At 42.6% G+C, this 26,300-nt stretch overlaps 1 protein-coding gene across 3 annotated transcripts in view; it reads left to right on the forward strand.

Moving 5' to 3' along the window:
* LOC149307497 (dual specificity mitogen-activated protein kinase kinase 5) overlaps window positions 1–26,300 on the forward strand; it is a 127,096-nt gene that overhangs the window by 689 nt on the left and 100,107 nt on the right. Inside the window, exons 1-8 of one of the 3 annotated variants that reach the window (XM_089539297.1) lie at window positions 3,099–3,593; window positions 5,368–5,416; window positions 9,023–9,090; window positions 13,818–13,887; window positions 16,234–16,274; window positions 17,110–17,177; window positions 20,226–20,274; window positions 26,114–26,178. In XM_089539297.1, the coding sequence (XP_089395423.1) occupies window positions 3,198–3,593; window positions 5,368–5,416; window positions 9,023–9,090; window positions 13,818–13,887; window positions 16,234–16,274; window positions 17,110–17,177; window positions 20,226–20,274; window positions 26,114–26,178 (806 nt within the window). In that variant the 5' untranslated portion in view covers window positions 3,099–3,197. Of the gene's footprint in view, window positions 1–3,098; window positions 3,594–5,367; window positions 5,417–9,022; window positions 9,091–13,817; window positions 13,888–16,233; window positions 16,275–17,109; window positions 17,178–20,225; window positions 20,275–26,113; window positions 26,179–26,300 lie in introns of those variants that run through there. The other 2 variants (XM_089539296.1, XM_089539298.1) reach the window with 2 other exon arrangements.

Raw genomic sequence — 26,300 nt, forward strand, 5'->3', positions numbered from 1 at the left:
TTTAGTGGTACTTAGTAGATCTAAAGACCAGCATGGCATAGTGGTTTGAGTATTGAACTATGACTCTGGAGACCAGAGTTTGAATTCTGGCTCAGTCATGAAACCCACTTGCCTTAGGCAAGTCTCACTCTCTCAGCCTCAGAGGATGGCAAGGGTTCCAGGAAAGAAAACAGTGGTATCACAGGGGCAAAAATAGTTCCTTTTTTAAACAAAGTAGTTCATTCACATTAATTGCTGCAGGGTTTGGAAAGTAAACTTGCCACCAGTAATTCTTGCAGTGTTGGAAAAGTAGTTGCATTGCTCCTTGTCCTTCTTACTGCTTTTTGTGTGTGTGTGTTACTTTCAATTGTTTTTGTGAGGAGGAAGTCAAAATTGAGAAGAGAATCTTGCAAAACATGAAAGCGTTTTAAAAAATGGGTTTGAAGGATACATTTTTTGACATAAACTACACAGGTTAGTATTACATCCACAAAGTAACATCACTCTTGTTTTGAAATGGGACTTTTGGTTCCATCTTCATTTCCCCTAAAAAGGAAACAGAACAGAACAAACAGAAAAAGGAAACAGACTTCTTGCATTTGCTGTATTTGCAAGGTATAGAGGTGAATGCTTAAATAGGGCTAATATCTAGGAATATATTGCCACAACGCACTACAGTTCCCAGGATTCCCTGGCACAGATCCAGGGCTACCAAAGCGGTCTCAAACTGGATGATCTTCTGCAGTGTTTTGGACCTCTCGTGATGTCCATATATTCTTGGTAAATGGCAAGATGGAGGGGAATGGATTCACGCTTCTCATCTTTTTAATCTTTATATAGTACAAACTCCTCTGGTTTTGTGCTTTGAATAAATGAATCAATAAATGTCTTGAAGGGGTAACTCACTGGCATTAAGCGATCCTGAGCATGCAATATAAGTCAATTATTATATTTATTATATTTATTTACTTCAACCCTTGGGAGAGGCAGGAAATATAAATAAAAATACTATTATTATTATTATTATTACAACATTAAAAAGGAATTAAATTATTACAATATTAAAACAGATAGTTATTGGAAAGCTTTGCTGCCTTTATGCCCATTATTCTTCCTATTACTGGCCATGTTTTATAAGGGGGACATATTTAAAAAGCAGAAAGCTTGCAATGCATAGATTGTGCGTTTTGTTTGGCTTAATGAAAATATCGCTCTTTGGTGGATATATATATATATATATATATATATATATTAATATATTAAAAAGCAGAAGTTTGATTACTGCTGCCTCAGACCGGAATAAGGAACCGAAGGAAAGAATAGCTAGAAAAACTACGTAATATTTATGCAAATTTGGCGTTTTGAATTGGTTTTCCCCAAAGTCTGTGAGTGAAAGGGAAATATGGCGGCGCCGGCGGAGGGACCATAGGAATGCAATGATTTCGTGGCCTATTCTTTACAACTTAATAGAAAATGAGTCTTCATTGCGAGGCGTAGAGGGACTTCTGCGCAAGCGGTTCATTTCCGCCGAATGGGGGTCCATGCGGATGGTCGCTATTCTTGGGGTCTCCACGAGACGAGACTATTAAGGGTTTTTTCTTCTTCTGTGCCAGTTTTAAATTATAAAGTTATTGAACAGAAAGATAATTTATCTCCACTAATGGCCATTCAGAGATTAATATCTTTTCTTTAACACTCTCACACACAGAGATATAACCCTAAACTAGCTAGAATTTTAATGAAGAGAGTAAAAGACTTCCATGAATTCTGTCCAAATCCAGCTGGCAGGTCGCTCCTTTCTTCTGTGTTTTCTCTGAACGTGGAATTAAGTGGAATAACATTATGATGTTGGCCCTTTACCTTGAATAATGCAGTCTGCTGCCTCCCAAAGGCATGCCTTGCATCTTATGCATTTTTCAGAGGTGGTTCTACTACATGTTTGTATTAGTTTAGGACACAACAGTGAGGGTCGATCCATGGACCAGGAATTCCCCCCAAATTTGGCCTTTTGGACTTCAGTTCCCAGCAGCCCCAGCCGGCTCAGTCGACAGGAATGCTGGGAGTTGAAGTCCAAAACATCTGAAGGATGGTTCAGAAACCATTGCTCTAACTAATGCTTTCCGACCTTTGATGCTCCATTGGACTTCAGCTCCCAGAAGCCTCAGACAGCTTGGCCAACACTCAGGAATTCTGGGAGATGAAGTCCAAAACATCTGGAGGACCAATGTTTGGGAGCCACTGAACCCCAATGTGGGTTAATCTGAGGACTAAATGCTAGGTGCTGGCCCAGGATGATGGAAGATGAAGTCCAAAATATCTGGAAAGCCAAACGTTCCCCATCCTCACTTGGGACCAGAGCTTGGAAAAATCATTTCCAAGAGCAACTCCCAGCGTCCCCAAAACACCCAGCCAGGGAAATGGTCCTTTCCAACAGCAACTTGGGGGGTGGGTGGGTTATAATTTCTAGCTCCCAGCATCCCCAACCCACAAGGGGAAAATATAGCTTTCAACAGCAACTTCCAGCATCCTGAGAACACAAGGAAACATTCTAGGAAGGAAGGGGCAAGGAAGGAAGGAAGGAAGTGGAAAAGACAGAGGGAGGGAAGGAAGGAAGGAAGAGGAAAGGAAGGAAGTGGAAAAGACAGAGGGAGGGAAGGAAGGAAGGAAGAGGAAAGGAAGGAAGTGGAAAAGACAGAGGGAGGGAAGGAAGGAAGAAGGGATGGAAGGGTAAGGAAGGAAGAGGGGAGGAAGGAAGCAAGGAAGAGGAAAGGATGGAAGGAAGGAAGGGGAAAAGACAGAGGGAGGGAAGGGAGGGAGAAGGAAGGAGGGATGGAAGGGTGAGGAAGGAAGGAAGGAAGGAAGAGGGAAGGAAGGGGGAAAGACAGGGAGGGAAGGAAGGAGGGATGGAAGGGTGAGGAAGGAAGAGGGAAGGAAGGGGAAAAGACAGGGAGGGAAGGAAGGAGGGATGGAAGGGTGAGGAAGGAAGAGGGAAGGAAGGGGAAAAGACAGGGAGGGAAGGAAGGGAGGAGGGATGGAAGGGTGAGGAAGGAAGCAAGGAAGAGGGAAGGAAGGAAGGGTAAAGAAAGGGAGGAAGAGGAAATGATGGATGGATGGGAGGAAGGAGGAAGGGGAAAGAAAGGGAGGAAGAGGGGAGGAAGTCAAGAAGCGAAGGAAGAGGCCGGTCGGTGGGGCGTGGGGCTGCTGGGCCTCGGTGCTGGATGCCGGGGCCTTGTCCTTTTGCGCAGCGCGGAAGGAAGGAAGGAAGGAAGGAAGGAAGGGGAAGAAGGCGGCGGAGGAGGAGGCGAGGCGAGGAGGAGGAAGGCGTCAGGGGCCTGCGAAGGAAGGAAGGAAGGAGGCAGGGGAGCCCGCCTGGCCGCCTGGCCTGCCTGCCTGCCTGCCTGCCTGCCTTCCTCCCTCTGCGTCCGGGGATGCTGCTGCTGGCCCTGGGCGACCCTCCTCCTCCTGCTCCGGCCATGGAGGCCCCGGCCAGCAGCCCCAGCAGCAGCAGCAGCAGCACTGGCCCCGGGCTGGTGATCCGGATCCGGATCCCGGAAGGCGGCGCCGTGGACTGGAGCGTCCACCCGGAGCCCCGGCTCCTCTTCAGGGACGTCCTGGTGGGTCTCTGGGGGTGGGGGGGGTCCCCAGGAAAGGCAAGGCCCCTTCCCCAAAGAATGGGGCTTGTCTGGACAGAGAGTGGGCCCCCAAAAGGCGGGGGGGCGCAGGGCCCCCCAAAAAAGGCACGGTGCCTCCCCCCTAAATGGGGGCTGGATGGGGATGCAAGTGGTCCCCCCCAAAAAAATACAGGGCCTGTGTGAATGCAAGTGGTCCCCCAAAAGGCATACTGCCCCCTTCAAATGCATACTGTCACCCCCAAAAATGCAGAGTGCATGTGAATGTAAGTTGCCCTCCCATGTGTGATATCCCCCAAAATATCTGTTGTCTGTGAATGCAAGCTGCCCCCAAAGTGCATGGGGTCCCCCCCAAAAAAAATGCAGGGTGTGAGTTGCCCCACTAAATGCATGATGCACCCCCCCCAAAAATAAAATACAGGGTGTCCCCCCAAATGGGGAATGTATGTGGATACAATATGTCACCCCAAAGACAGGTCCCCCCCAAATGCATGGTGTCCATCCCAAAATGTGTGTTGTGAGTGGGCCCAAGTCTTTCACCCAGTGAATAGTGCCCCCCCAAAAATGCAGGTGGTGGGGGGGTGCAAGGTGTCCTCCCCAAATGTGTGTTCTGTGTGGATGCATGTTGTTCCCCCCAATACATAGTGTCTCCCCCAAAATGCAGGATATGTGTGGGTGCAAGGTGTGCCTCCCAAATGGCTGGTGTATATAGACACACGTTTTTGCTCCAAAATACGTGGTCCCCCCCCCCCATGCAGGGAGTGAGTGGAAGCATGTTGTCCCCCTCAAAATGTGTCTTGCCATTACCTTCCTCTGAAGCTGAGAGAGTGTGACTTGCCCAAGGCCCCCCAGTTGCTTTTCATGGCTGAGCAAAGAGGAATCGAACCCAGGTTTCTTTTAAAATATCTTGATTTCTCCTTGCTTCTTTATTGTATATTTAGGGGTTTTGTGCTCTTAAGGTGTAAATCCTTAGTGGGAACAAATCCTGTTGGATTCAATGGGGTTTACTTCTGCCTAGGTATATGTAAGGATTGCACTCTTAACGTGCTTTAATTAACGCTTAATGATTTGTCCACAAGGGCAACTTCCCCAATTGGGATTTGGGGTTCAGATGGCCTCCTCCAGACGTGGAAGATGGATTGCGCTACTTGTTCCTCTGATTTGCAGACATACAAAATTTCCCAGGATCCAGAGTTGGCCCACAGCATTTGCGGCTTTGACTTTTTAGCTTTGATTATTTGCAGGTTTTATTAATAGGTTCTCTCTAGGAATCTCTATGCGCTCCAGCGCAACGCTGCTGGGAACTGACCATAGAGTGGCACAGGAGGACCTAGAAGTTCCTAGAGAATACACCTCTCTAGCATGATTCTGTGATCAACCTCTGGCAGACGTTGACCATAGAGTTGCGTTGGAGGACCTGGAGATTCCTAGAGAGGCGTTCTCCCAGGCAAAAAGGGTAGTTATTTTTATTTGGGTTTTTTTCCACATTTGTGGGGGTCCTTCGCTCCTAACCCCCCCCCCCCCTTGGGTCCCTTTCTTAGCATAGAAATGAAATAAATATATTAAATCTATTAAATAAGTCCCTTTCAAGAATCTTGGCTCTTTTTTGAAGGTGAGGAAGGAGGAAGACATGGCCCCGCTTTCGCTTTTGCCGCCTTCTCACCCGTAAAAGCCGAATGTTAATAATTCTATAGACACATGCGCAAAACAATCTTGAGTTTGAAATGTAGCTGACTTCAGATTTATTTACTTTTATTAGGATGTGATTGGTCAGGTTCTGCCCGATGCGACGACGACAGCCTTTGAATGTGAGTACGGGATTTTTGGGGATGTGCGTGCCTCTCTCCTCCATTACTTATTTTAAAAAAGGTGACGACGCCGTATTGTTTATGTTCGGAAATATGTTACGGTGAAATATTTATCCGCGGATGCGAGTTTAATGACGCTATGCCGAGCGAAGTAATATTTTATTATTTAATCACATCTCGAGCGCGCATTATTTCTACAATATAGCTTTAATTACCAGCGTGACCTTAGCGTGCTCTTCGCACGCGCCGCAATTATATTGCTCAAATTAAATGAAAAGTATAAAGTACCTGGAGGCTTTGTGGGCTGAGATTTTAATTTTCAGAGGTTTGCTTCCCCCCCCCCCCCTCGTTATTGAGGACAGAAATCAGTGGCTGGCTCTTGGAAGAACTGGGTCATCATCATCATCATCATAATAATAATAATAATATAAATCATTAAATTGGTCGCTGGAATGTCCTATTCTCTAGATTTAGCTGATTTCCTGAGCACTGACCATGCTTTTTGGTGGCCAGACAATTGTGGAGAGCTTAGGCTTCAAAATGAAACTTAATTAGTGTGTGTGTGTGTGTGTGTATATATATGAGAGAGAGAGAGATTCCTGGTTTCAGGTCCCATTGTCAGGACTGGAGTAGCTTCGGTGGTTATGAGCATGTGCTGTGAACTGGATATCTCAGGTCCAAAAGCACAAGCAAATTAGGGATTCAATAAGTGGTCCCAACCCAATCTTAATTGTGCCCCCTCATCTATCATATTATTAAAATGATATAAGCCAGACTTACAGAAATGTTTTACAGTGATTTGCAAGATGATAATAAGTATGAAATGCTGTGAACATTTAGGAAAAGGACTTGTTATGTACCTTCAAGTCATTTCTGACCCTAAGGGGACCCTATCACAGGGTTTGCTTGCATATGATGAGACTTGAGCATCCACAGATTTAGGTATCCATGGGGGTCCTGGAACCAAACCTCAGCCGATACTAAGGGCCCAATGTAATATTAATAATAATAATAATAATAATAATAATAATAATAATAATATCCCATTGTATACAATGGGACTTGAGCATCCACAGATTTAGGTATCCATGAGGTGTCCTGGAACCAAACCCCAGCGGATACCAAGGGTCCACTATGATGATGATGATGATACCCATTGCATTTAATGGATCTCAGCATCCACAGATTTTGGTGTTCATGGAGTGGTCATGGAACCAAACCCCAGCAGATACCAAGGGCCCATTGTAGTAGTAGTGGTAATAATACCCATTGTACTTAATGAGATTTGAGTATCCACAGATTTTGGTGTCCATGGGTGGGGTCCTGGGACTAAACCTCAGTGGATACCCAGTGGATACCACTGTACAAATCTGTCCTTCAAAATCCTGGGATTTTGTAGTTTGTTGAGGCCCCAGAGCTCTATAACAGGCCAGGCTGAATACCTCAACAAACTACAAACCTCTGGATTCTGCAAGACAGAGTCATGATCATTAAAGTGGTGTCAAACTGCTTTAATTCTGCAATGTGGGTACACTCTAATACACCGATACAATGCTTGGGGATTGCATTTTTGCCAGAGAAGAGTTCTTGAGGCACCGGTCAAGCCATCAGAGCTGGTCAGTGCAATGCAAACGGTGGGGCGAACATGGCTGTGGGTTGCCAACCTTTCTCCTTCCATCTTTTCCAGCCTTGCGCTTCAACCTCCGCTGAGCTCTGCCTACAAGGAAGAGGCACTTGCAGCCAGAGCAAGAACCCTTGTTATTGGCATCATTGGCTGCACCTGCCTGAGAAATATATAGATTTCCTTGCTGCTCTTTAACATCTGCCACTGTGCTTATCTTTCGCCTGTCATTTTGCATCCGGCGTGACAACTGTTTCCCCTGCCATTTAAGCAGCGTCAGAAATATGTCAACCTATATCGATGCTGCTTGGGTTCTTGGGTTATGTTCTCCATGCTGAAAGCTAAAATTTTTGCTGGTTTAAACATCTTCTCAGCTACTTGATGGCTTTCTTGGAGGCGGCTAATGGCCCTCCTTCCCAGCTCCTGTTTTGCTTAGTTATTGCTACCTCCGGTGCATCTTCGGCGGCTGCCTCTACCTGGGGCTGTATTCTCCCTTGCCTTTGGACCTTGATGGGCCTGGCGCCGTTGTACTCCATGTCGCCGCAAATAAAACGGTGCACGACATATGGCTTGTTATGGCCCTTTTATCCCAAACCGTTTTGCCAGCACATGACAGCGCTGCGTCTTTTTGCAAAAAGATTGCTCTGGAATATTTGGCTGCCATCTGCCGCGCTCCTTTCCGCGTCTTCTGAGGATGCGACAATAGTAGTAAAATCCAGGCTCCGTTTTTAGTTCTACTTTTGCATCCCTAATGGACTGGAATGGCGCCTTGTTTGTGCTTTAGGCAAGCGGAAGGGCTTGGCAAAACCCTTCTGAACCCTCTCTGTGTTATATTGCATTGTTTTGAAGGAGGGAACCTTCTTTTTTTCCAGTGGAGCGATAAAGGATCTTCCTACTTAATCTGAGAAATACAGTATCTGTGGCAGAATAATGAAATAACAAATAATGCTCATTTGTTTTAGAGACAGTTCCTTTTAATATCCATCAACCATCTGTCTATAATTGTTTATACCGTAAGAAGAAGAAGAAAGATGCTCCACTTCACCTGAGAATTCAAAACCTGGTGTCATTTTTGAATGAGATGCTGACTACAGGTGCTTCCAGGAATCCCCAAACTTTAGTCATCCAAGTGTTTTGGACTTCAACTCCCAGAAACCTCCAGTTAGGTTGGTCAACAGGAATTCTGGGAGTTGAAGTCCAAAAAACATCTGGAGGACCAGCGTTTCGGAATCACTAATCTGCATTGTAGAAATAATGCGGTTTGATGCCACTTTTGCAAAGCACTACAAAACGATCGCCTGTGATCCGAAGATATAGTAATATTGATATGATTTTGATCTTTCTTTTCAGTTTCCTATCTCCCTGTTCAGTGGTTTAATAGTTTAATGCTTTATGCTCATCTGAAATTACTTGCAAAGAGTGATTTTTCTGGAAATTCTTACTGTTTCCTATTGCTTTGAATATTCGTCTCTGTTCATTTCAGAAAGAGTGACCAGCTGTTTAATTTAAATCTCAGCTCAGATAAAGGCTGCATCCGCAGTGAACTGCCATGGTTCAGTGCTATGGAATTCTGGGAATTGCACTTTGTTGTGGCACCAGATCTCTCTGAGAGAGAGGGCTAAACTTCTCTCAAAACTACAGTTCCCAGAATTCCATAACATTGATCCATGGCAGTTCAAGTGGTGTTGACCCATATTATTTCTGCAGTGTGGATGCAGCCTAAGAGTAAGAAAAGTTATTTTAATATGTAATGTTATAAATGATTTAGCGTTTTACTTGTTCTTTTTAAACTTCTGCAGTATATTTCTTGGTCTTTGACCACAATAAACAACGTTGACTCTAACCTTGAAGTTTTTTAGATTGGCTAGGGCTGCATTTTTAGCCATCTGTCTGACTGCGTCCGTGTTTTAAATTCCTTCAGGTCCTGTTTAATATATGTACTTGTTTTCAGAGTAACTCTAAACTTAAACTTTTTCTTTTTGCAGATGAAGATGAGGATGGCGACCGGATTACTGTCAGAAGCGATGAAGAAATGAAAGCTATGCTGTCCTATGTAGGTATTATAACAAACTGGCTGCAATGTCAGGTATAAAGCTTCTCCATAAGAGATTTTAAACTGAATAGGAAGCATTTTGCAGTTGAGTTTGGCATTTGCACAACCTTCTAATGACGAGTGATTAGTTGAATGAATTCTGCCCTTTTCTACTTGTCTAGTGGAGCTAAACTGTTAAAAATACTATCAGATCTAGCGATAGTATTTCAGTCTAATGTTGCTTGAGCATCTTGGTGCTGGGATCTTGCATGAAAGTTTGAAGCACCTCTTTTCTTTTTTTCTGCCCCCGCTTTCTTTTTTAGAGGAAAAGTGAGTACACTTACAGATCATATCATGAACATTAAGAGTAATGCACCCTAATGACTTTTGCATTAGATATAGTGCACGCTAAATGGACTATCAATTTCTTGTATTTTTTTATGCAGTACTTAAAGCAACGGCTCATTACAAATGAACCCCTTGGCTCTTAAAAAAATGGTTTTTTAAAAACAAAATCTGCTTTCATCTGGAGACTTTTTCACCCCTTCTCTCAGAAGAGTTATCTTTTAGCTGCAGGCTCAGCAGGCAGATGAGATTTTAAAGATGCATTGTCTTTTAATAACCCAAAAAAATATGGAAACAAGTTACTTATTGAATCGCAATGACTTATGCATATCCTTATAAATGACTTGTCGTTTGTATTTTATAAATGAGGGTGCGTTTAGACATTAACATAGATTTTCAATTAAAGCAGAGTAATGTGGTGGTGTTTGGTCGTCTTTTGCGTCTTTTCCTTTAAAGGGAGAGAATGATGGACAGCTCTCCTTCAAAGCAGGCTGGAGTTCTCCCTTGAACTTAGTCAATCCGGGCCAAAACGTCCTTCCACACACCGAGTTCCCAATATGTACCTTGAGCATCACTGCATGCAAGGGATTCTCATTCAGTTTGATTCAGTAATAACATCTGTTATTACACAACCCTCTGCCCCAAAATAAAGTAAACAGGAACAATATTGCATGCAAGGATTTGTGTTTCTCTAACACCAGCACCATTAGGCTGCATGGCAGATTGCTTCTGAACAGGAGAAATTCCAAAACGGTTTTGGATAATGGCTCGGGAGACCAAAAAGTTCATGCCTTCCAGACCTTTGAGCATGCCTGAAGTACTGTATATATACTCATGTATAAGTCTAGAAATTTAGGTCAAAAATTGACCCCAAAAATTCTGACTCGATTTATCCATGGGTCAATGTACAGTATATCTTAACTCTTATTTAAAAGAAGGAACCATCTCCTGGTGAAAAGCAAGAGTATAATATGTGAAGCACCGACCCCTTCTACTCTCTCATCCATCCAGTCTTAAGAATAAGCAGAAAGAGTAAAGTCTCCTGGAATTTTATAAGTTCTTTGACATTGCTTTGCTTTGCTTCATCCTTTAGGCCCTTTGCTATATGCCCCTAAGTGTTACCCTCGACTTATCCATGGGTCATAGCAAAATCCGTAATTTTGGCCCTAAAACTTGCCCTCGACTTATACATGAGGATTCCTTATAGTCGAGTAGTTTTTTGGATACAAGCTGGTGGAAGTTTATGTAAGAGCTAATAAGGACTCTCCCGCTACGGTTGTCCCTCCACATTTGTGACATTGACTTTTGCGGAGTCAGTTATTTGCGGTCTTGATTAATATATTATATTATATCTCTAGGAATCTCTAGGTCCTCCAGCCAGAAGTTGGCCATAGAGTTGTGCTGGAGAACCTAGAAGCTCCTAGAGAAAACACTCCTCTAGGCATTTGTTGGTCCTCCATCATAATTCTGTGATCAACCTCTGGCTGATTTGACCATAGAGTTGCATTGGAGGACCTGGGATTTCTAGAGGTGTTCTCTTAGATAAAAAGAATAATGTTTTTTTCTTTCTTTGTGGTTTTTCCACATTCACGGGGGTCCTTCACCTTTAACTCCAGCAAACCCCTCAGCTCCAAATTTAAAAAGAAAACAATTCTGAAGTCAAAAGAGAAAAGAAAAATTTCAGAGCGAGCGGAAACCACAAGGGAAAGGGGGAAACTTATAAAGTGTAATAATATAAACTAACCTAGGAGATAGTAGAGGGAGAGGGGAGGGACATATAAAACAATACAAATGCAATATCCTATTCAATGTTATGTAAGAGAGTATGGAATAAAAATAAAATTTAATAAAAGAAAGAGGCATTTCCAAGAACGTTGGGATGCCATCATCATCATCATCATCATCAACGTCAAGAACAGAAATGGGCATCTCTTGTTGCCTTCCAGAAGTTGTCGGACCATGGGTTTCTCATCCTTTCCCATTGGCTCTATTCACTAGGCCTGATGGCGGGTTGAAATACCGAAACATTTGTAGAACCACAAGTTCCTTTCCTTCTCTAGAAAGTCTAAAGTAAAGTCTAGTTGTTAACTGAAGAAATTGTATAATACAGGTCATCTTCTGAGTAGGTCTTGTGTCTGGAAAAAATATGTTTTGTTGCCATTGAACCTCATTTATTCTGAGTTTGCTTCTAAAGTTTTGCAACAGGTTGTTTGATGGTTTGCAGTGAAGGACAACACAGTTTTTTTTGTCTTTGGAGTTGCATATTTTAGAAGCCCCATAACAAGATAATGAAAATGAATTTCTTATTTGTGCTATTTGGTTAATTTACAAGGGGCCATTCAGTGACAGTGGAGCTGAACCGTTGCTGTTGTCTTCTATTGGTTTAAAAAAAGGCAGTAATTTCTTTGACAGCCGCTGATTGGAAAGTTGCTCGCAGCCATCTGGAAGCAAAGGGTACATGTTTTGGATCAATAACTGGCAAATTTCCCATTAAAAAGAATACCTGAACAGTGTTCCAAATAGCCACTGGCACCTTCGCTTTCCATGGCAACCTCCAGTGCTCAGATGTGGAGGACAAATCATTTTTTGGACAATTTTTCCAGACTACTTGTTAACAGTTATTGCTGTCCCAAAAGGTTGACAGCTGACATGATTGATATTTCATTTACTTGTCATCTCCGTTTGAGTAATGGAGAAGGCCACTGTGCCTTTTTTCATTTTTAAAGAAACACAGGGCAAGATCTGCCGGAAACCTCTCTGGTGAAAACGGCACAAAGGAAAGGAGCAGGGCTTCTGTAAGAATCTGCTTCTGAATCGTATTTGGGCCTTGGAGTGTGTCTCAGGGTTTAAACATGGTTTTTCTTTGTGAAGTCGAAGGCTTTCACGGCCGGCAGCATCCATCGATTTTCGTGGTTTTTTTGGGCTATGTGACCCTGTTCTGGAAGAGTTTGTTCCTGATGTTTCGCCAGCTTCTGCGGTTGGCATCTTCAAAATGATGTATTCTGGAAATACATCATTCTGGAAATGCATCATTCAACTCTGAAGATGCAAGCCACAGATGCTGGCGAAATATGTGTGACAAACTCTTCCAGAACATGGCCATATAATCCGAAAATCCATTAAAATTATGGTTTTTCTTTACTTCTCCATTCTCATAGATATGGAGAATGCCAGCATGATCTAGCAAAATGGCCTCCAACTATGGGGCCCAGATGTTCATATCATCATAGGAAATGTCAAGTAATTGACCCTCTTGCCATGCAGGAATATATAAGTAAAACACTCTCAAGAAACGCCTGCCCAACCTCTGTTTGAAGACCTCCAAAGAAGGAGTTGGTGATGCAGCAATCCTCTCTGTCCATAATGTTGTTGTATGTCAGCTCTTAGAAGTCCCAGACAGCATGCCTAGGGGGAATTGTAATCCAGCAGTATCTTGGGAACCCACAGGTTGGGAATCATAGGATCAGAGACTTGGAAGGGCCCCTATGTCCAACCGGTTGCTCAATGCAGGATATCCAGTGAGAGCATCCTCAGAAGACGTCCAGAGAAGGAGACCCTGCCATCTCTCTGGGCAATTGGTTCCATGGCTGAACTGTTCTCACAGTCAAGAATGTCCTTCCAATGTTCAATTGAAATCTCCTGCAACTTAAAACCATTAGACCTAGTTCTACCTTCTGAGGAAGCAGGGAATAGGTTTTTCTGGCCTCTTTGCTGGTTATTCCTCCCTGGCAGAGCGGTTCTGGACATCTATTTCTGAGTCAATAGGTAGTGCAGAATCTATTTTAGCTGTGGGCTGGAAAATCCTTCTCATCCTACCTGGATGTAGCTATTGGAGGGGAGCAAAATGAAGATACTATCCCCTCCAAATAAGAATTTCCCTCCTAAATGAAATTTTCCTTCAGCCCCTAGGTTAAAACTTCAGTTGTGAATTTAAAAATACAGTTTGTGCATCCAAAGAAAAGGGGCAGGCAAAGTGGCCAGGGCAATGTGAGCAGACCAACTAGACAAATTCTTAATTTGAACGATTTCCAGTATCTCACCCTGGAATGCTAGAAACTTGGGGACTGAAAGAAAATTCAATTTGGGAATAGTTCTTATTTGTGGGGCATAGCTATACCCTTGTCATCCTAATCCTGGCCAGCCAAGTGCACCTCTGCCTTTGGACTTTTTGTGGCTGTTCTTCTATAGTCACCAGTAGACCAAACCACTTTAATATGTTGACCTGAATCCAGTAAAGAGCATGTAATGCCAAACAGCATCTGAAAGAGCATGACACTTCCTCTTTGTTTCACTGACACAACTAATGCTCTGGGCTTTGTAAATTCAGCTAGACATACAAGCCATGTTTCCATTCTGTGTATTTTGTGTGTGTGTAATCTCTTGCTCTCATTTTTGTTTTGCAGTATTATACAACAGTAATGGAGCAGCAAGTAAATGGACAATTGATAGTGCCTCTGCAGATCTACCCAAGAGGTAACGCTTAAACAAATTCTAGTCATTATTGATGATATTGTAACCAGTCCAATCATCTGGTACATTTTCTGGAGGTTTATCATTAGCATTATTAGTATTACGTTGATTTCTATAGCGCCATAGGCTTTACGTAGCGCTTTACAGAGGAGAGAAAACAACAATCCAAAATAGAAACAAAACAATGTAAAACTACAAACAAGATTATAAAATTAGTAAAATATTATTATAACAAAGTTATAACAATACTATAAAAAGTCTAAATAATATGTCATAAAATATATAGTCATAAAATCAAGACAAAAGTTAGAAGGCCTCCCTGAATAGAATAGTCTTTAATTTGGATTTAAAGTAGTCTAAAGAGGTGTTAGTCTGCAATTTCATTTAGAGGCATGTCATGAAAGAACTAGATAAAGTGCAATGATATACAACTGAACACTAAAGTTAGGACCGCCCAGGCCATTATATTTTCCATCATCATGTATGGATGCAAGAGCTGGACCATGAAGAAAGTGGATAGAAAGAAAACCAACTCATTTGGATAAGAGCGCTGAGGATACCTTGGATGTTCAAGAAGACCAACAAATGGGTCTTTGAGAAGATAGCACTTGAACTCTCCCTTGAGGCTGTCATGCTTGAGACACATAACATGAGAAAACATAAACATGTCATGGGAGAGACAATAATGCCAGGAATAGGATGGAGGGCAGTAGAAAGGAAGAAAGGCCACATACCAGATGGATGGACTCAATCAAGGAGGCCATGGCCATGATCTTGCAAGACCTGAGCAGATCAGCTGAGGACAGAGGGGCTTGGAGGTCACTCATTCATGGAATGGTGAAGGTTTTCTCTGCTTCCTGCCCTGCTTCTTAAATTGCCCCCCAGGGAATAAGACAGAAGCAAAGGAGCCCAATGCCAGCATGGGAAGGTTCCCTATGGTCCCACTCCACTCCTCCTGAGATGGATGGGAGCCCTTGGGATCACCTTAAACCCAAAAGCAACCCAGGGATTTAACTGGTCACACCCCAGCAGTGCATTGGGACATAGCCCAGGCTGACTTGAGGCCAGTTAATAACAACAATACAAGAGATAAAAGTTAAGCCAGATCATGTTTTAACTCTGTATCCAATTATATTGTATATGTCCTAAAAAGAAACATCAGGAATAAACTCTTCTAGAACTTGGCCACATAGCCCAAAAAACCCTTCAATTACTCCCTTCCTCTCCAAATGAGGAATGGCTGATTGCATTTTCATTGGACGCGTTTCAGATTTTCCACCCACCGATCCACCCTAGTCTTCCACTTCCAAGACTGACAATGTTGTCTTTCTTATTTAAAAGTACAATAGTAATGTTTAATGTAGTTTAAATTGCACAGGCCTCCCCTAACTGCTGTGTTTAATAACTATCCTCTGTGTCCTCCTGACTAATAAATCGCTTTGTTTCCTGCTGTCAAAAGCAGGAGTGAAATGCATGTATTTTCCGAGGAAGGCGGGAGAGGGACCAAATCCATCCTTTCCCAGACAATCAATCAAAATTGACAGGCCCTTTAACATACAATTTGTAGGGCACTGTAGTTTTAAAATGGGAACTGTCTGTAACATATAGCTGGAAGCCTTTGCGGCTTTAGCATTTGGCAAAAACGGAGGGGCTGCGGAGAGTGAGGAGGGGGAGACAAAGTTGATGCAGAGTTTGAGAGGTTTTAAGGAACAATTGTTTTCCATTCTGCAGTATTTCATCCCTAAACCTATATTTAAGGACAGCCTGACAGTAGTCTTGTGTAAATAACTAAAGAGATCCTCTCCATTTGTGTGATACCTGGTGTTCGGTGTCCTTCGGAGATGCTTGGGTTTGGTCCTCATCTTTTCATCTTTCACATAAGAATACTGAATAACATTTAATATACAACATTTAATGTGCTCATTACATTAAATGCAAACGACTAGTCTGTGGCACGCCTGGCATACTTGTGTCGCTCCTGCTCCAAATCCAGTTTGTTCATTGTTCATGTCAAACTAAACTGTGTGAAAATGAATGGAAGCCAAACTTAAGTGTTATTTGCCATTGAAACTATTTGTGATAGTTCACGGTTATCTTGATTTTGATGTATTTTAAAGCAGAACTAGAATATATATCAGTCTTATTGTTTTTAAAAAAACATGTACAGTCCTGCAGATCTAGAAACGTTGTTTTGTAATTCATGCTCTGGGTGTTGAGAGACACTTCCCAATCATTTCTCCCTGATCATTTCTGTATTGCCCTCTTTTCTTTTTTAAAAGAAGCTTTCATTTTGAGCAAATTTGTAAATGGCCCTGATGTGTTCTACAATTTAGTCAATTACTCTTTCAGCTTGCAAACCTCCTGGGAAACGGAACATACATGGCCTGAAGGTAGGAATTTCAATAATTGTTTCGGTAAACTTAGATGGATTTGCAATGCTTTGTTCCACTTATTGAAATGTCAAAAAAAACTGTACTTTTTTTGAGCCTTGACAAGCAGAGCCTTTTAAAAAAGCAATATGGAGAGGAGGAAAGATTTCTTTGGTGTGTCTGAGCTATCTGAATGTTTCTTTTCTTGGTTTTGTTAATAGCTTTATTAAATAAAACACATAATGGCACCACAACTCCCTACTACATCCCCATTGCTACTCCATTGAAATGTGAACATTTTGCAAATGCTGTGCTCTTGGACAATCCTAACAATTCCACTCCAATCCAGAAAGAAAAGAGTTGCATTGATTTGATGTAATTAATCTGCGCCTGCATAAGAACAGCCCACAGATTGTGTAATATTTATGCTTTAATGTTCATTTTATTGGCACACATCTGTGTAACGTTACAAGGATTCTGGATCACAAATTGCCTATAGTTTGTAGGCAATGTCATCTCAGCCTTTTTGGTGACATTTAGGCAAATCTAATTGATATATTAGTGCGGAGAGGTTTGGGGGGGCAGGAGAAGGATATGTATTTAATAGGAATGGAACAAAAGCCTTATCGAGTGCCTCTTCTTGATTGAATCACTTAACCAAGCATTTCAAATGTGGAGCACAATTCCTCCATAACACAATGTGCTAACCTACATAGATGCTGGGTTTGCACCACCGTCGGCAACTTGCTAATTAACCTTCCTAGCGAAATAAGAAAATTCGTGGCAAATTACAGGTTAATTAGAAGCATGTCCTCTGAATAGAAACAACTGATAAAGCTTCGTTTCCCGCCTGCAGGTAAATACGCGCGCCGGGTCTGCTAACAATAGCGGTGCAGCCGTCCCAGACTCCCTTCCAAGCAATAGGTAAGAACCAAGGAGAGGAGCATGCGGCGTGCCTTTCGTTATTAAAGCAGAACCCCAGAAGTGATTCCTGCATAGTAATTAACGGAAGCAAATGGGGAAACGCCGAGCAACTTCGGGGGGATTCGGTTGACCAGGTTTTAGCAAGGGTTTTTCAGTGTGTGTGGCTTGTTGAAAGCAATGTTAGTGGCTGAGAGTGTTACGCAGGGAGTGCATTTGGACAACCTAGTTCTTCAAGAAACGTTATCTGTAGCATACAAACTGGCCTCCTGTGCTAACGGTTGCTTTAATCTTGTGGGGAAAGAGTTTCCTCTAAAGGATGGATAGTTGTCATAATGTATAGATTGTAGTGTGAGGCAAACTAATGCCAGACCAAGGCACAGAAGGGGCACCAAGGAAAATGACCTCTAGAGACCAGATTTCAAGCCCTTTCCCAGCTGTGGGTGCATTCACTTGTTCTGCGCCTTGGGGTAGATTCTGCAAAATAGGATTTTTATTATCATATTTTATTTTTATCCCATCTTTTCCCCAGTCCTGGGGCTCAAGGCTGCTATTACTGACCCAGCAGGTTGTGTTACAAGTAAAAAAGAATGAAGGTGATGAAACTCTGCATGTAACATTGGATAAGTTATATATATATAGTGGTCCTTTCCAAAATATTGTCTCTTAATTGATATAGACCAGTGTTACCTTGGTGTGTTCTGACCAGATGTCTGAAGCATAAGCCCTTTTCCTGTTACATTGAGGAGCATGGGATTGCTGTCATTGTGGCTGGGAGAAAGACAAGATGTACACCTTGGGGATTATAGCAGTTGGCAGAATGAGTCAAGGAGAAATGGGAGAAGAACCAGGATTTGTGCTTGGCTATGATACAGATGGAGCCCAAGAGACAAGCCAAGATGGCTCTGTGTTTGCAGACTTAAGAGACGGGATGGGAGGGCTGGAAGGACCTCCATCATGAAACTATGCCTGGAAAGACCATGGCTTGCTAGGATGTCTCCTATCTTGCCTCATCCACAGAAGCTTAGTAGTGGAGACTGAGAACATAGAAGAGGAAGTTCTTCTTCCCAGAGTAAACAGTTGAACCATGCTATTCCTAGCCACAAAACCACAAGGATGGCTTCTAAAAGAGCTTGGGCAAATCCATGGAGGACAGATAAATATTCCCTTCAGTATCAGTCTCAGGATGCCTCTTTATCTGAGTTGTTGGGGAATAGAAGGCAGAAGGTGGGTTCCTGTCCTCTTGGAGGGCTTCCTATAGGCAACTGGTTGGCCATGCTGGTTTTAGTGGGCAACGAAGGGTTTCTGGACGTTTGAAAGTGCTGTTGCTGAACTACTGGAAGAGTTCCTGCAGTATTTAACCAAATCTAGGAGAAATTGTTCAGTGCTGTGTTTGATGGCCATAATGGTCAGCAGCTGAAATGGGCAAATCTGAGGTTTAAGATAAAATACTTGCTTACTAAGAATAGGAGAATGATGGTCAGGAGAATATTAAGGAGTATAACATTTGTTACTCAATATTTGAGGCTTAGTAGTTATATTTTATAAAGCAGTCCTCTCTCTCTCTCTCTCCCACACTGGACTCCCTGATCCATGGTTGTTTGTTTTCTCTCTATGTACTTTGAGCCAGTTCTGAAAGTGCCCAACAAACAATGCCTTGAGAAGAGGCTGACATCTAATGGGGCAATTAATTGGCTTTCATTTCTCCCAAACCCATCTGTGTTCAGAGGGACTGTTTTGAAGTCGCTGACAGTCTGCCTCTGTTTCATGTTCACAAAACTGTTGGTTGCAGGAGATGACAAGATCAGTGTACATTTCATTTGGCAAAAATGCTCTCCCTTTAAAGCAGTCCAGCAGACAAGTGGCTTATTAAAGAACAAAGGTACCACATACGTGTTTTTATTTCAGCCGTGATCAATGATCAAGATGTGTGTGTACCTGTCAAGAATATATATCTTTTTTAAATCCTTTTTATTTTAAAAGTTTCAGGAGGGACTTGTTTGGCAGTGGGACTTAGGTGGCTTGTTTGATATTTAACCTTTGAGGGTGAAAATCTAGCAGGAAGTTTTAAATAGGTTCTCTTAAAATGAATGTTTGCTGCATAAACTCATCCATTTGTTCAGTGCCCAGGCCCTCCTTTCACTTTGTTCAGTATTATGCCTCTGGTCCACCCCATCACAAAGCATCATGCCAATAAAAATAACAAATTCCAAAGAGAAGTGCCATTTTCCTGCCAAAACATTAAAAAAAGTCCAGAAATGGCATCATGATGGAGAGAGTAGAGAGGGTCGGATCTTCTTTAGCTGCTCCTGGGATGGACTTAGCTCTCACCATTTGCAACTCTACTCAGAGAAGGGGATGGTTCCTTTTTTGATAGCAGTTAAAATACAGGACTTACATGGACTCATGGATAAGTTGACCAAGGATTTTTGGGTCATATTTTTTTTTTGACTGAAATTTCTAGAGTGCATTTGAGCCTAAATGGATTTGATCTTTAATCCTCTTAGAGCAGTGGTTCTCAACTTTTGGTCCTCCAGATGTTTTGGACTTCGGCTCCCAAAATTCCTGATTTTTGGTCAAGTTGGTTGGGGCTTCTGGTATCTGAGGTCCAAAATAAATGGAGGATCAAGGGTTGAGAACCACTGTCTTAGAGAAACACTTGGTACGTTGCAACCATTCCCATTTTACAGACGGAGAACCTGAATCTGAAACAAAGATCCCCCGAGTCCAATTTTCTTTCCTCTAGCCCCAAATATCTGGCTTTCTCAATATTCTCCCCCTTCACCCAGGTCTTCTCTTTGCAACCCCATTGAATCTTAAAAGGAGAATAAATGAAAGAAGATGAAATCTGTGGAGGCCTCCTTTACATGACATTTTAGGATGAGCATGTGGATGCTGCATTCACACTACAATGGGCATAGGCAACAATGAACAACTGTCAGCCTTTTTATACAAGTCAGGGGTTCCATTCAATAGATTCAATTATACAGTCACTGAAATATGTATTTATTTTTCTCCTCCTGATCCTTTTTGTCGTTTCCATATCTGCAGTTTGAAGAAGTCGTCTGCAGAGCTGAAGAAGATATTAGCTAATGGCCAGGTAGGTGCTTGGATGGGGCTGGAGGGGGAAATGCAATCCGGGCTCCATTGCAAATAGAAACATGCCTTGGAGATGCTTACTGCTCACTTATTAGTAATGTGTTCTTTTAATAAAGTCGAGGCGAGGCTGCGAAGGGACTTGCATTACGGAGGAGTCTCTGGCCCTGATTGATTTGGATTGGCACACCAATTTACTTCCCCTTTTTCAAAAGGCGCTAATCAGATTTAGCTCCAAATAGATTGAAGGGCCTCTCGCACCCATCGTTCTGCTGCCTCAATTCAGGGGAAGAGAACTTAATCAATTTTGAATAGCAAAATAGGATTTCTGGCTTGTTAGGGCTTTGCATACGGGTGTCAACAGACGTGATACCAAACACCGAATAATGAAAAGTGGTCATAAGAAGTATATATGTTGATGGGTTCTTGGGCACCCCATCCCACACCAACCGTTGTGCATTTCGCACTGTAAAAGAGAGAAATGTTGGAACACCTCCTTGTTGCAATTGCATGCAAGAGCCTTGCGACTGATGGGCAAATAAATACCGCGAGGCAAGTCCTTCTTGGCCAGTTTTGATTCAAAGAGACAGGAAGGCCCAGAGAAGCATAATGACTTTAAATATACACCACTAAATGAAAGTACCTGCAAGGCAGTGAGATTCTTCAATAGCAACATAAATAAGTTTTAATGTTTGTCATGGTGAAAGCCCTTTGATAGCCTTGGAGGCAGGCACCTGTCCGCCGCGATCAAGCCTCCCTATTAGACACTATTGACTGAGACATCTGTGTCACGGCAAATAAAAGACTCTTATTGATTTTCTTAACTGCTGTTCACTTCCCTTCCATGTTTCGAAGGCTGAAATCTTAATTATCTCAGATGCGTATTCAGCGCCTTCACACAGTGACCTCTCCGAGCCTCATTGGCATTTCATGAATCAAGTAGTTGTAGTTGAGCGTGTCAAGAAGATAAAAGCTGGTCTTCACGCTTGTCCTTCAGCGCATCACCTGTAACATTGCGCTCTTAATAGATGGGGACGGTCCCACTAGGGTCACACCTGCACCACCGCAGCCTTGCTTTATTTGCAGTCAGAATTGTTTAAATAAAACTTAGCAATATGGATTTCAGTTCTCCTTCTTTAGTGCAGATTAGGACTTTTGCATGAAATATGAGGACACGGATTTGACCTGCTTCCTATTCTTTAACTCATGCTTAACATGTTACTCAATGCTTTTCTATAATAAATGAGATTTTTGTAATAAAATAAGACTTTTAGGATGGAGGAGGTGGAGGAAAAGAGGTATGATATGGAAAACATTCTTTTTTAAAAAGCACTGCCAGGGAACAGATGTGTATTATATTTTCCCAGAAGAGCGACGAGGATTTTTCATGATGTGGAGACTTGCTTAGAAGCCAAGCTCCTTTGGGCATTAGCCACGCTCCTTTGGTGTTGCTGCATAGTTGGCTTAGAAATAACAGCACAAAAGGCTGCGGGAACGGTTGACTAACTTTCCCCTTTAATTTACTTTTGAGTATGTTGACCAGCAGCCCTTTCTGTTGTGCAAACAGTGTTCTCCCAGTTGTGTGTTTCCTCCATTTACAGTTGGCTGTTCTCAGGCAAAGGGACACAGTACTAAGTAGGCATTTGTTGTCAAGGGACATGCAAAAAGACAAAGGCTTTCATGGCCGGCATCCATAGTTTTTTGTGGGTTTATCAGGCGATGTGGGCATGTTCTAGAAGAGTTTGTTCCTAGCATTTCGCCTGCATATGGGGCTGGCATCTCCAAGGCATTCTCTGAAGATGCCAGCCACAGATGCTGGTGAAACATGAGGAATAAACTCTTCTAGAACATACCCACATTGCCCAATAAACCCACAATAAACCAGGAATGCAAGAAGGCCCTTGCAGAAGGGAACAAAACTCTATATTTGGGGCAAGAGAGGACATCAGGGGTATAATCCATTGTACTCAAACTCTCTTAATGTCAGAGGATGCTGAGCATCCTTGACTGGGGAGAGGAGATAAGGGAAGAAAACCCAATGGCTACTATGGATTCCATTTAATAACTGCACTCGGTTGTTGGAGTTTCTTTGGTTGTAACTTCTAAGGCTCTTGTCTTCTTGTTTTACACTTTGGTGGCTGAGGGCACATTTTAGTACAGCGGAGATTTTTTATCCCGCGTCGTTTTGCACCTTCTGCTTGCAAGCATTAATAAAGACATTTTTCCCCTGATAGCCTCCACTTAGGTTTAATAAGGAATTCATATTAATCATTAAAAGGAAGGGGATGCGATTCTTCAAGATAATCAAATATTGACAGGTTAGAAATAGCTTTCTGCCTAGGTTCATTGATATAGGTTATGTGATATAAATATTTATTTCTTTCCTGTCACTCAGAGAAAATGCCGCCGATTGATTCGGCATTGATGTCGTGTCAACAGTTCATAAGAAACATTTGACTGGCTTGTGTTTTCCGATTAGTCTGCGCTCTATAAAGTGGGATTTACTAAATCTCCTCAATTGTCTGCTCATGGAGTGTGACTGCTTTCTGAAGCCATTAGGGCTTCGATTGGGACGGAGGAGGGATAGCTTATAGGGCCCGGCTTCGGCTGGAGCTTTACGTATCAAATAAGGATTAATTGGGCATTTTTGCTTCTAATGATTTATAAGAGATGCATGCTGGTTCTGTCCAAGACAGCAGACATAAACAAAGCATGTTTTATTAACGGATCTATAATTGGATACTCTTTCATTTTCCATTCATTCTGCTAATAGCGATGGCCAATCAAGGCTGTGTCAGAAAAGTTAATATGCCCCAGACTTGTCCTAAAGTTCTAGTTGTTTTGATTTGACTGAGGCCTCCAGTTTCCTATGTACATTGGGCATGTTAGTAGGGGTCTTTGGCATGTTCCTTTGGGTTGACTAATTGAGTTTTGAATCCGTAATGTTCAGAAAAGTTATTATGCCCATACTTGCCCCCAAAGTCCTAGTTATTTTGGGTTGACTAATTGAGTTTTGAATCTGGAATGTTCAGAAAAGTTATTATTCCCATACATTCCCCAAAGTCCTAGTTATTTTGGGTTGACTGACTGAATTTTGGATCTGTAATGTTCATAGATTCATAGAATCATAGAATTGTAGAGTTGGAAGAGACCACAAGGGCCATCCAGTCCAACTCCCTGCCATGTTGAATTATAGGAGACTCCACAGTTGCCAGTGAAGGTCAAGGAGACCAAGATGGTTTCTCACCAAATCCTACAAAAGACCCATTGGGTGCAATGATATGGAAATATAGATCCCCGCTTCCACCAAATATTGGAAAAGCCTTCATCCACAAAGAGTGATGCATTGAAGGAGGACCCTATGGGTATGCTCAATCCATGCTGAGCCTCTTCTGGTTATGTTCTCGCAATGTCAAAGAGAGCTGAATGTTCATGACTTAGGTCCTGAATGGTTAAGTTTCCATAGAGAGCATGACCTGGATGCTGTTTTCAGCTCTCTGAAACTGATGACTTCTTGGAAGAAACTAAAAATACCTGAATGCAATTTCCTTTAACTCCTCCAACATTGTCAGTCAGGTGAACTCAAAGCACATCTGAGCTGCAAAATCCCCCACTGATCCCATTTTACTGGTTGAGAAGATGGTAAGGAGTAACCTGGAACATGCCAAGCTAGAACTTTCCATATAGCTCTCTCTGCTTTCTTACTAAGGGTGAGGCCCATGTTAGTTAATGGAGAGAAGCAGGCACAAAAAGATGTGATACAGGTTTTTTTTCCTTAGAGCTCAAAAAGTCTCAGACCAGCCATGGACCAACCTCACAGAAAGTGAATTGTAGCTTTCCGGATTTTGTAGCCCATAAGTCTTTGATCTCTTCCCTCGTCGCTTTCAAGGGTCACAGATTACAAAAGGTTTAGCAGAGGGGAGCACACACTGTAGTCCAGTTGTTCCCAAACTTTGGTCCTCTGTGTGTTTTGGACTTGAACTCCCAGAAGCCCCAGTCAGGTTGGCCAACAGTCAGGAATTCTGGGAGCTGAAGTCCAAAACATCTGGAGGACCAAAATTTGGGAATCACTTCCCTAGTCTAAAGAGTGATTGAGGAAAGCGGTAAGATCCTTTTCAAAACTGGCGATCAAAGTGTGCATGGCAGAGGCGTTCACTCCACACTACTTGACTAAAGACAGATTAAAATGAAGTAGGATGAGGAAACACTCTTAGCCAAATCCTAGACATAGTGGCACTTGTGAAGTCTTCCCCGGTCCTTCCCTGAACCAAAGCTCAACTTAATTAAGCCTCAAAGCTGCTATTCCCCAAAGGGTTTGCTTCTCGTTGCACATGTGGCTCGGTTTGCAGTGATGCAAATCTGATGGGTTTCTCCTCTGATGTCCCTGAGCAAAGGTAGATTAAAGTAACTGACCTACATCAGAATTCATCAGGGAAACTTTCCCACTGCAATGATTGGCAACTGCGAATGTGGATTTCGTCACTTGCTCAGGAAACACCTTTGTGGATTGTGTCCCTAATTTGTTTTTACTTGGATCGCAGTACAACAGTTTTTGTAGCTATGGTCTTCTAAATTCATGAGCCTAGGTAATATTTCACGGCTTCCTTAGGCGTGTTGCTTGTGAGGAAAGACAGCATTTCAGGAAAGGCAGAATTACTTAAAACTGCTTGCTGACCTGCTTTTTTTTTTTGCTTTTTTTTTGGGGAAAAGGAAAAACTGAAGTCATTCAAGAAACAAGGGAAAAAACCCAATAGTCTAAGACTTAATTTTGATTCATGACAGCCCATTGTGTATTAATTAATTTCAATATATTAAGTAGACTACAAGAAGCTAAACAGGTAATTTATATGAAGTCTACTTTTGTGCCATCGCGCTTCTAATGATCACAGATTGCCCAGGCTTTAGACCTTGGGTAAAGAAGCATTGCATTTTAGTGCAACAGAGAACATGTTTAAATTCACCTTGCGTGGCTTTCAAGTAGATTTTTAAAATAAGATGATCCCACTGTGTGATTTGAATCTACAAATCCACTGAAAGCATGTTGGCTGGCCCCTTTCTCACAAAACGAGTGTGTTGGGCTTTTCATGTTGTGGGTAGGCTTTGGTTGCAGTCCATTTATGAAACTAACTTTCTGTTTGTGTTTTGTGGACATGGCTTTGACTTGAGGAACCCAAGGGCCAATGGAGGTGTAAGGGGGCTGATCCGTAGGTAAAAGAGCTGTTTGACCATGAATTTGCTAAAGGCAAAGAGAGTCGTCTGAGAACTCATAGATCTGGAGATGGCTCTCAGTATTTTAACGGTGAAGGGACTGGCTCAGGCTGTGAGCACTTTAGGCATTGCTTTGGTGCAATCTCAAGGCAGCCAAGCGCCTTTGCTTAAATGTGTTAAACATCTTGTTCTTGGTGACTCTTCTGCAACTCTAGGTAGGCTGTAGCAAGGCATTCCTGGCTGCTTGAACGGATAAGTGTCCTGTCCAAGGGCCAGCTTGACCCCTTCGCTGACCTAGGCCTTGGCTGTTCTGGGCGCCCAGGGCCCCCGTTCCTCCTCTCCGTATCCGTGATCTGCTCCTCCTGAGCAATGTTATCATTCCATTTTGACACCTTTTATCAAACTTTAATGAAATGACCCAGGCAAACAAATTGTCATTAAACTTTCCATCACTTCATCCCTTGGTGTATTGTCTTTTATAAATTGGACAGCAAATGTTGTATTGATCTCCTCGTTCTTGCAGCTGAACTTGAAATGACCCAGACGGCTGGTTGTTTATGGCCTAGAGTTGCTTTTCCTTGACACTTCCATCCGCGGCATGACATCTCTTTTGTTTTTCTTTCTTCCTCGTGGAGATGAATGAACAAGACATACGGTATCGAGACATCCTCGGTCACGGCAACGGAGGAACCGTCTACAAGTGAGTCCCGCTCTTTCTCTCCCTGCACTCTTTCCTTGCTTGCTCCAACTTTTGGGAAAGAGGAGGCAATGGCTTTTTTCGGATCCCCTCTCCAGGCTGTCCTGGGTTCCAATCCTGGGGTT

This window comes from Sceloporus occidentalis, unplaced genomic scaffold (assembly GCF_023333645.1).
Source record: "Sceloporus occidentalis isolate IW3139 unplaced genomic scaffold, rSceOcc1.0.p SCAF_9, whole genome shotgun sequence".
Lineage (NCBI taxonomy): Eukaryota > Metazoa > Chordata > Lepidosauria > Squamata > Phrynosomatidae > Sceloporus > Sceloporus occidentalis.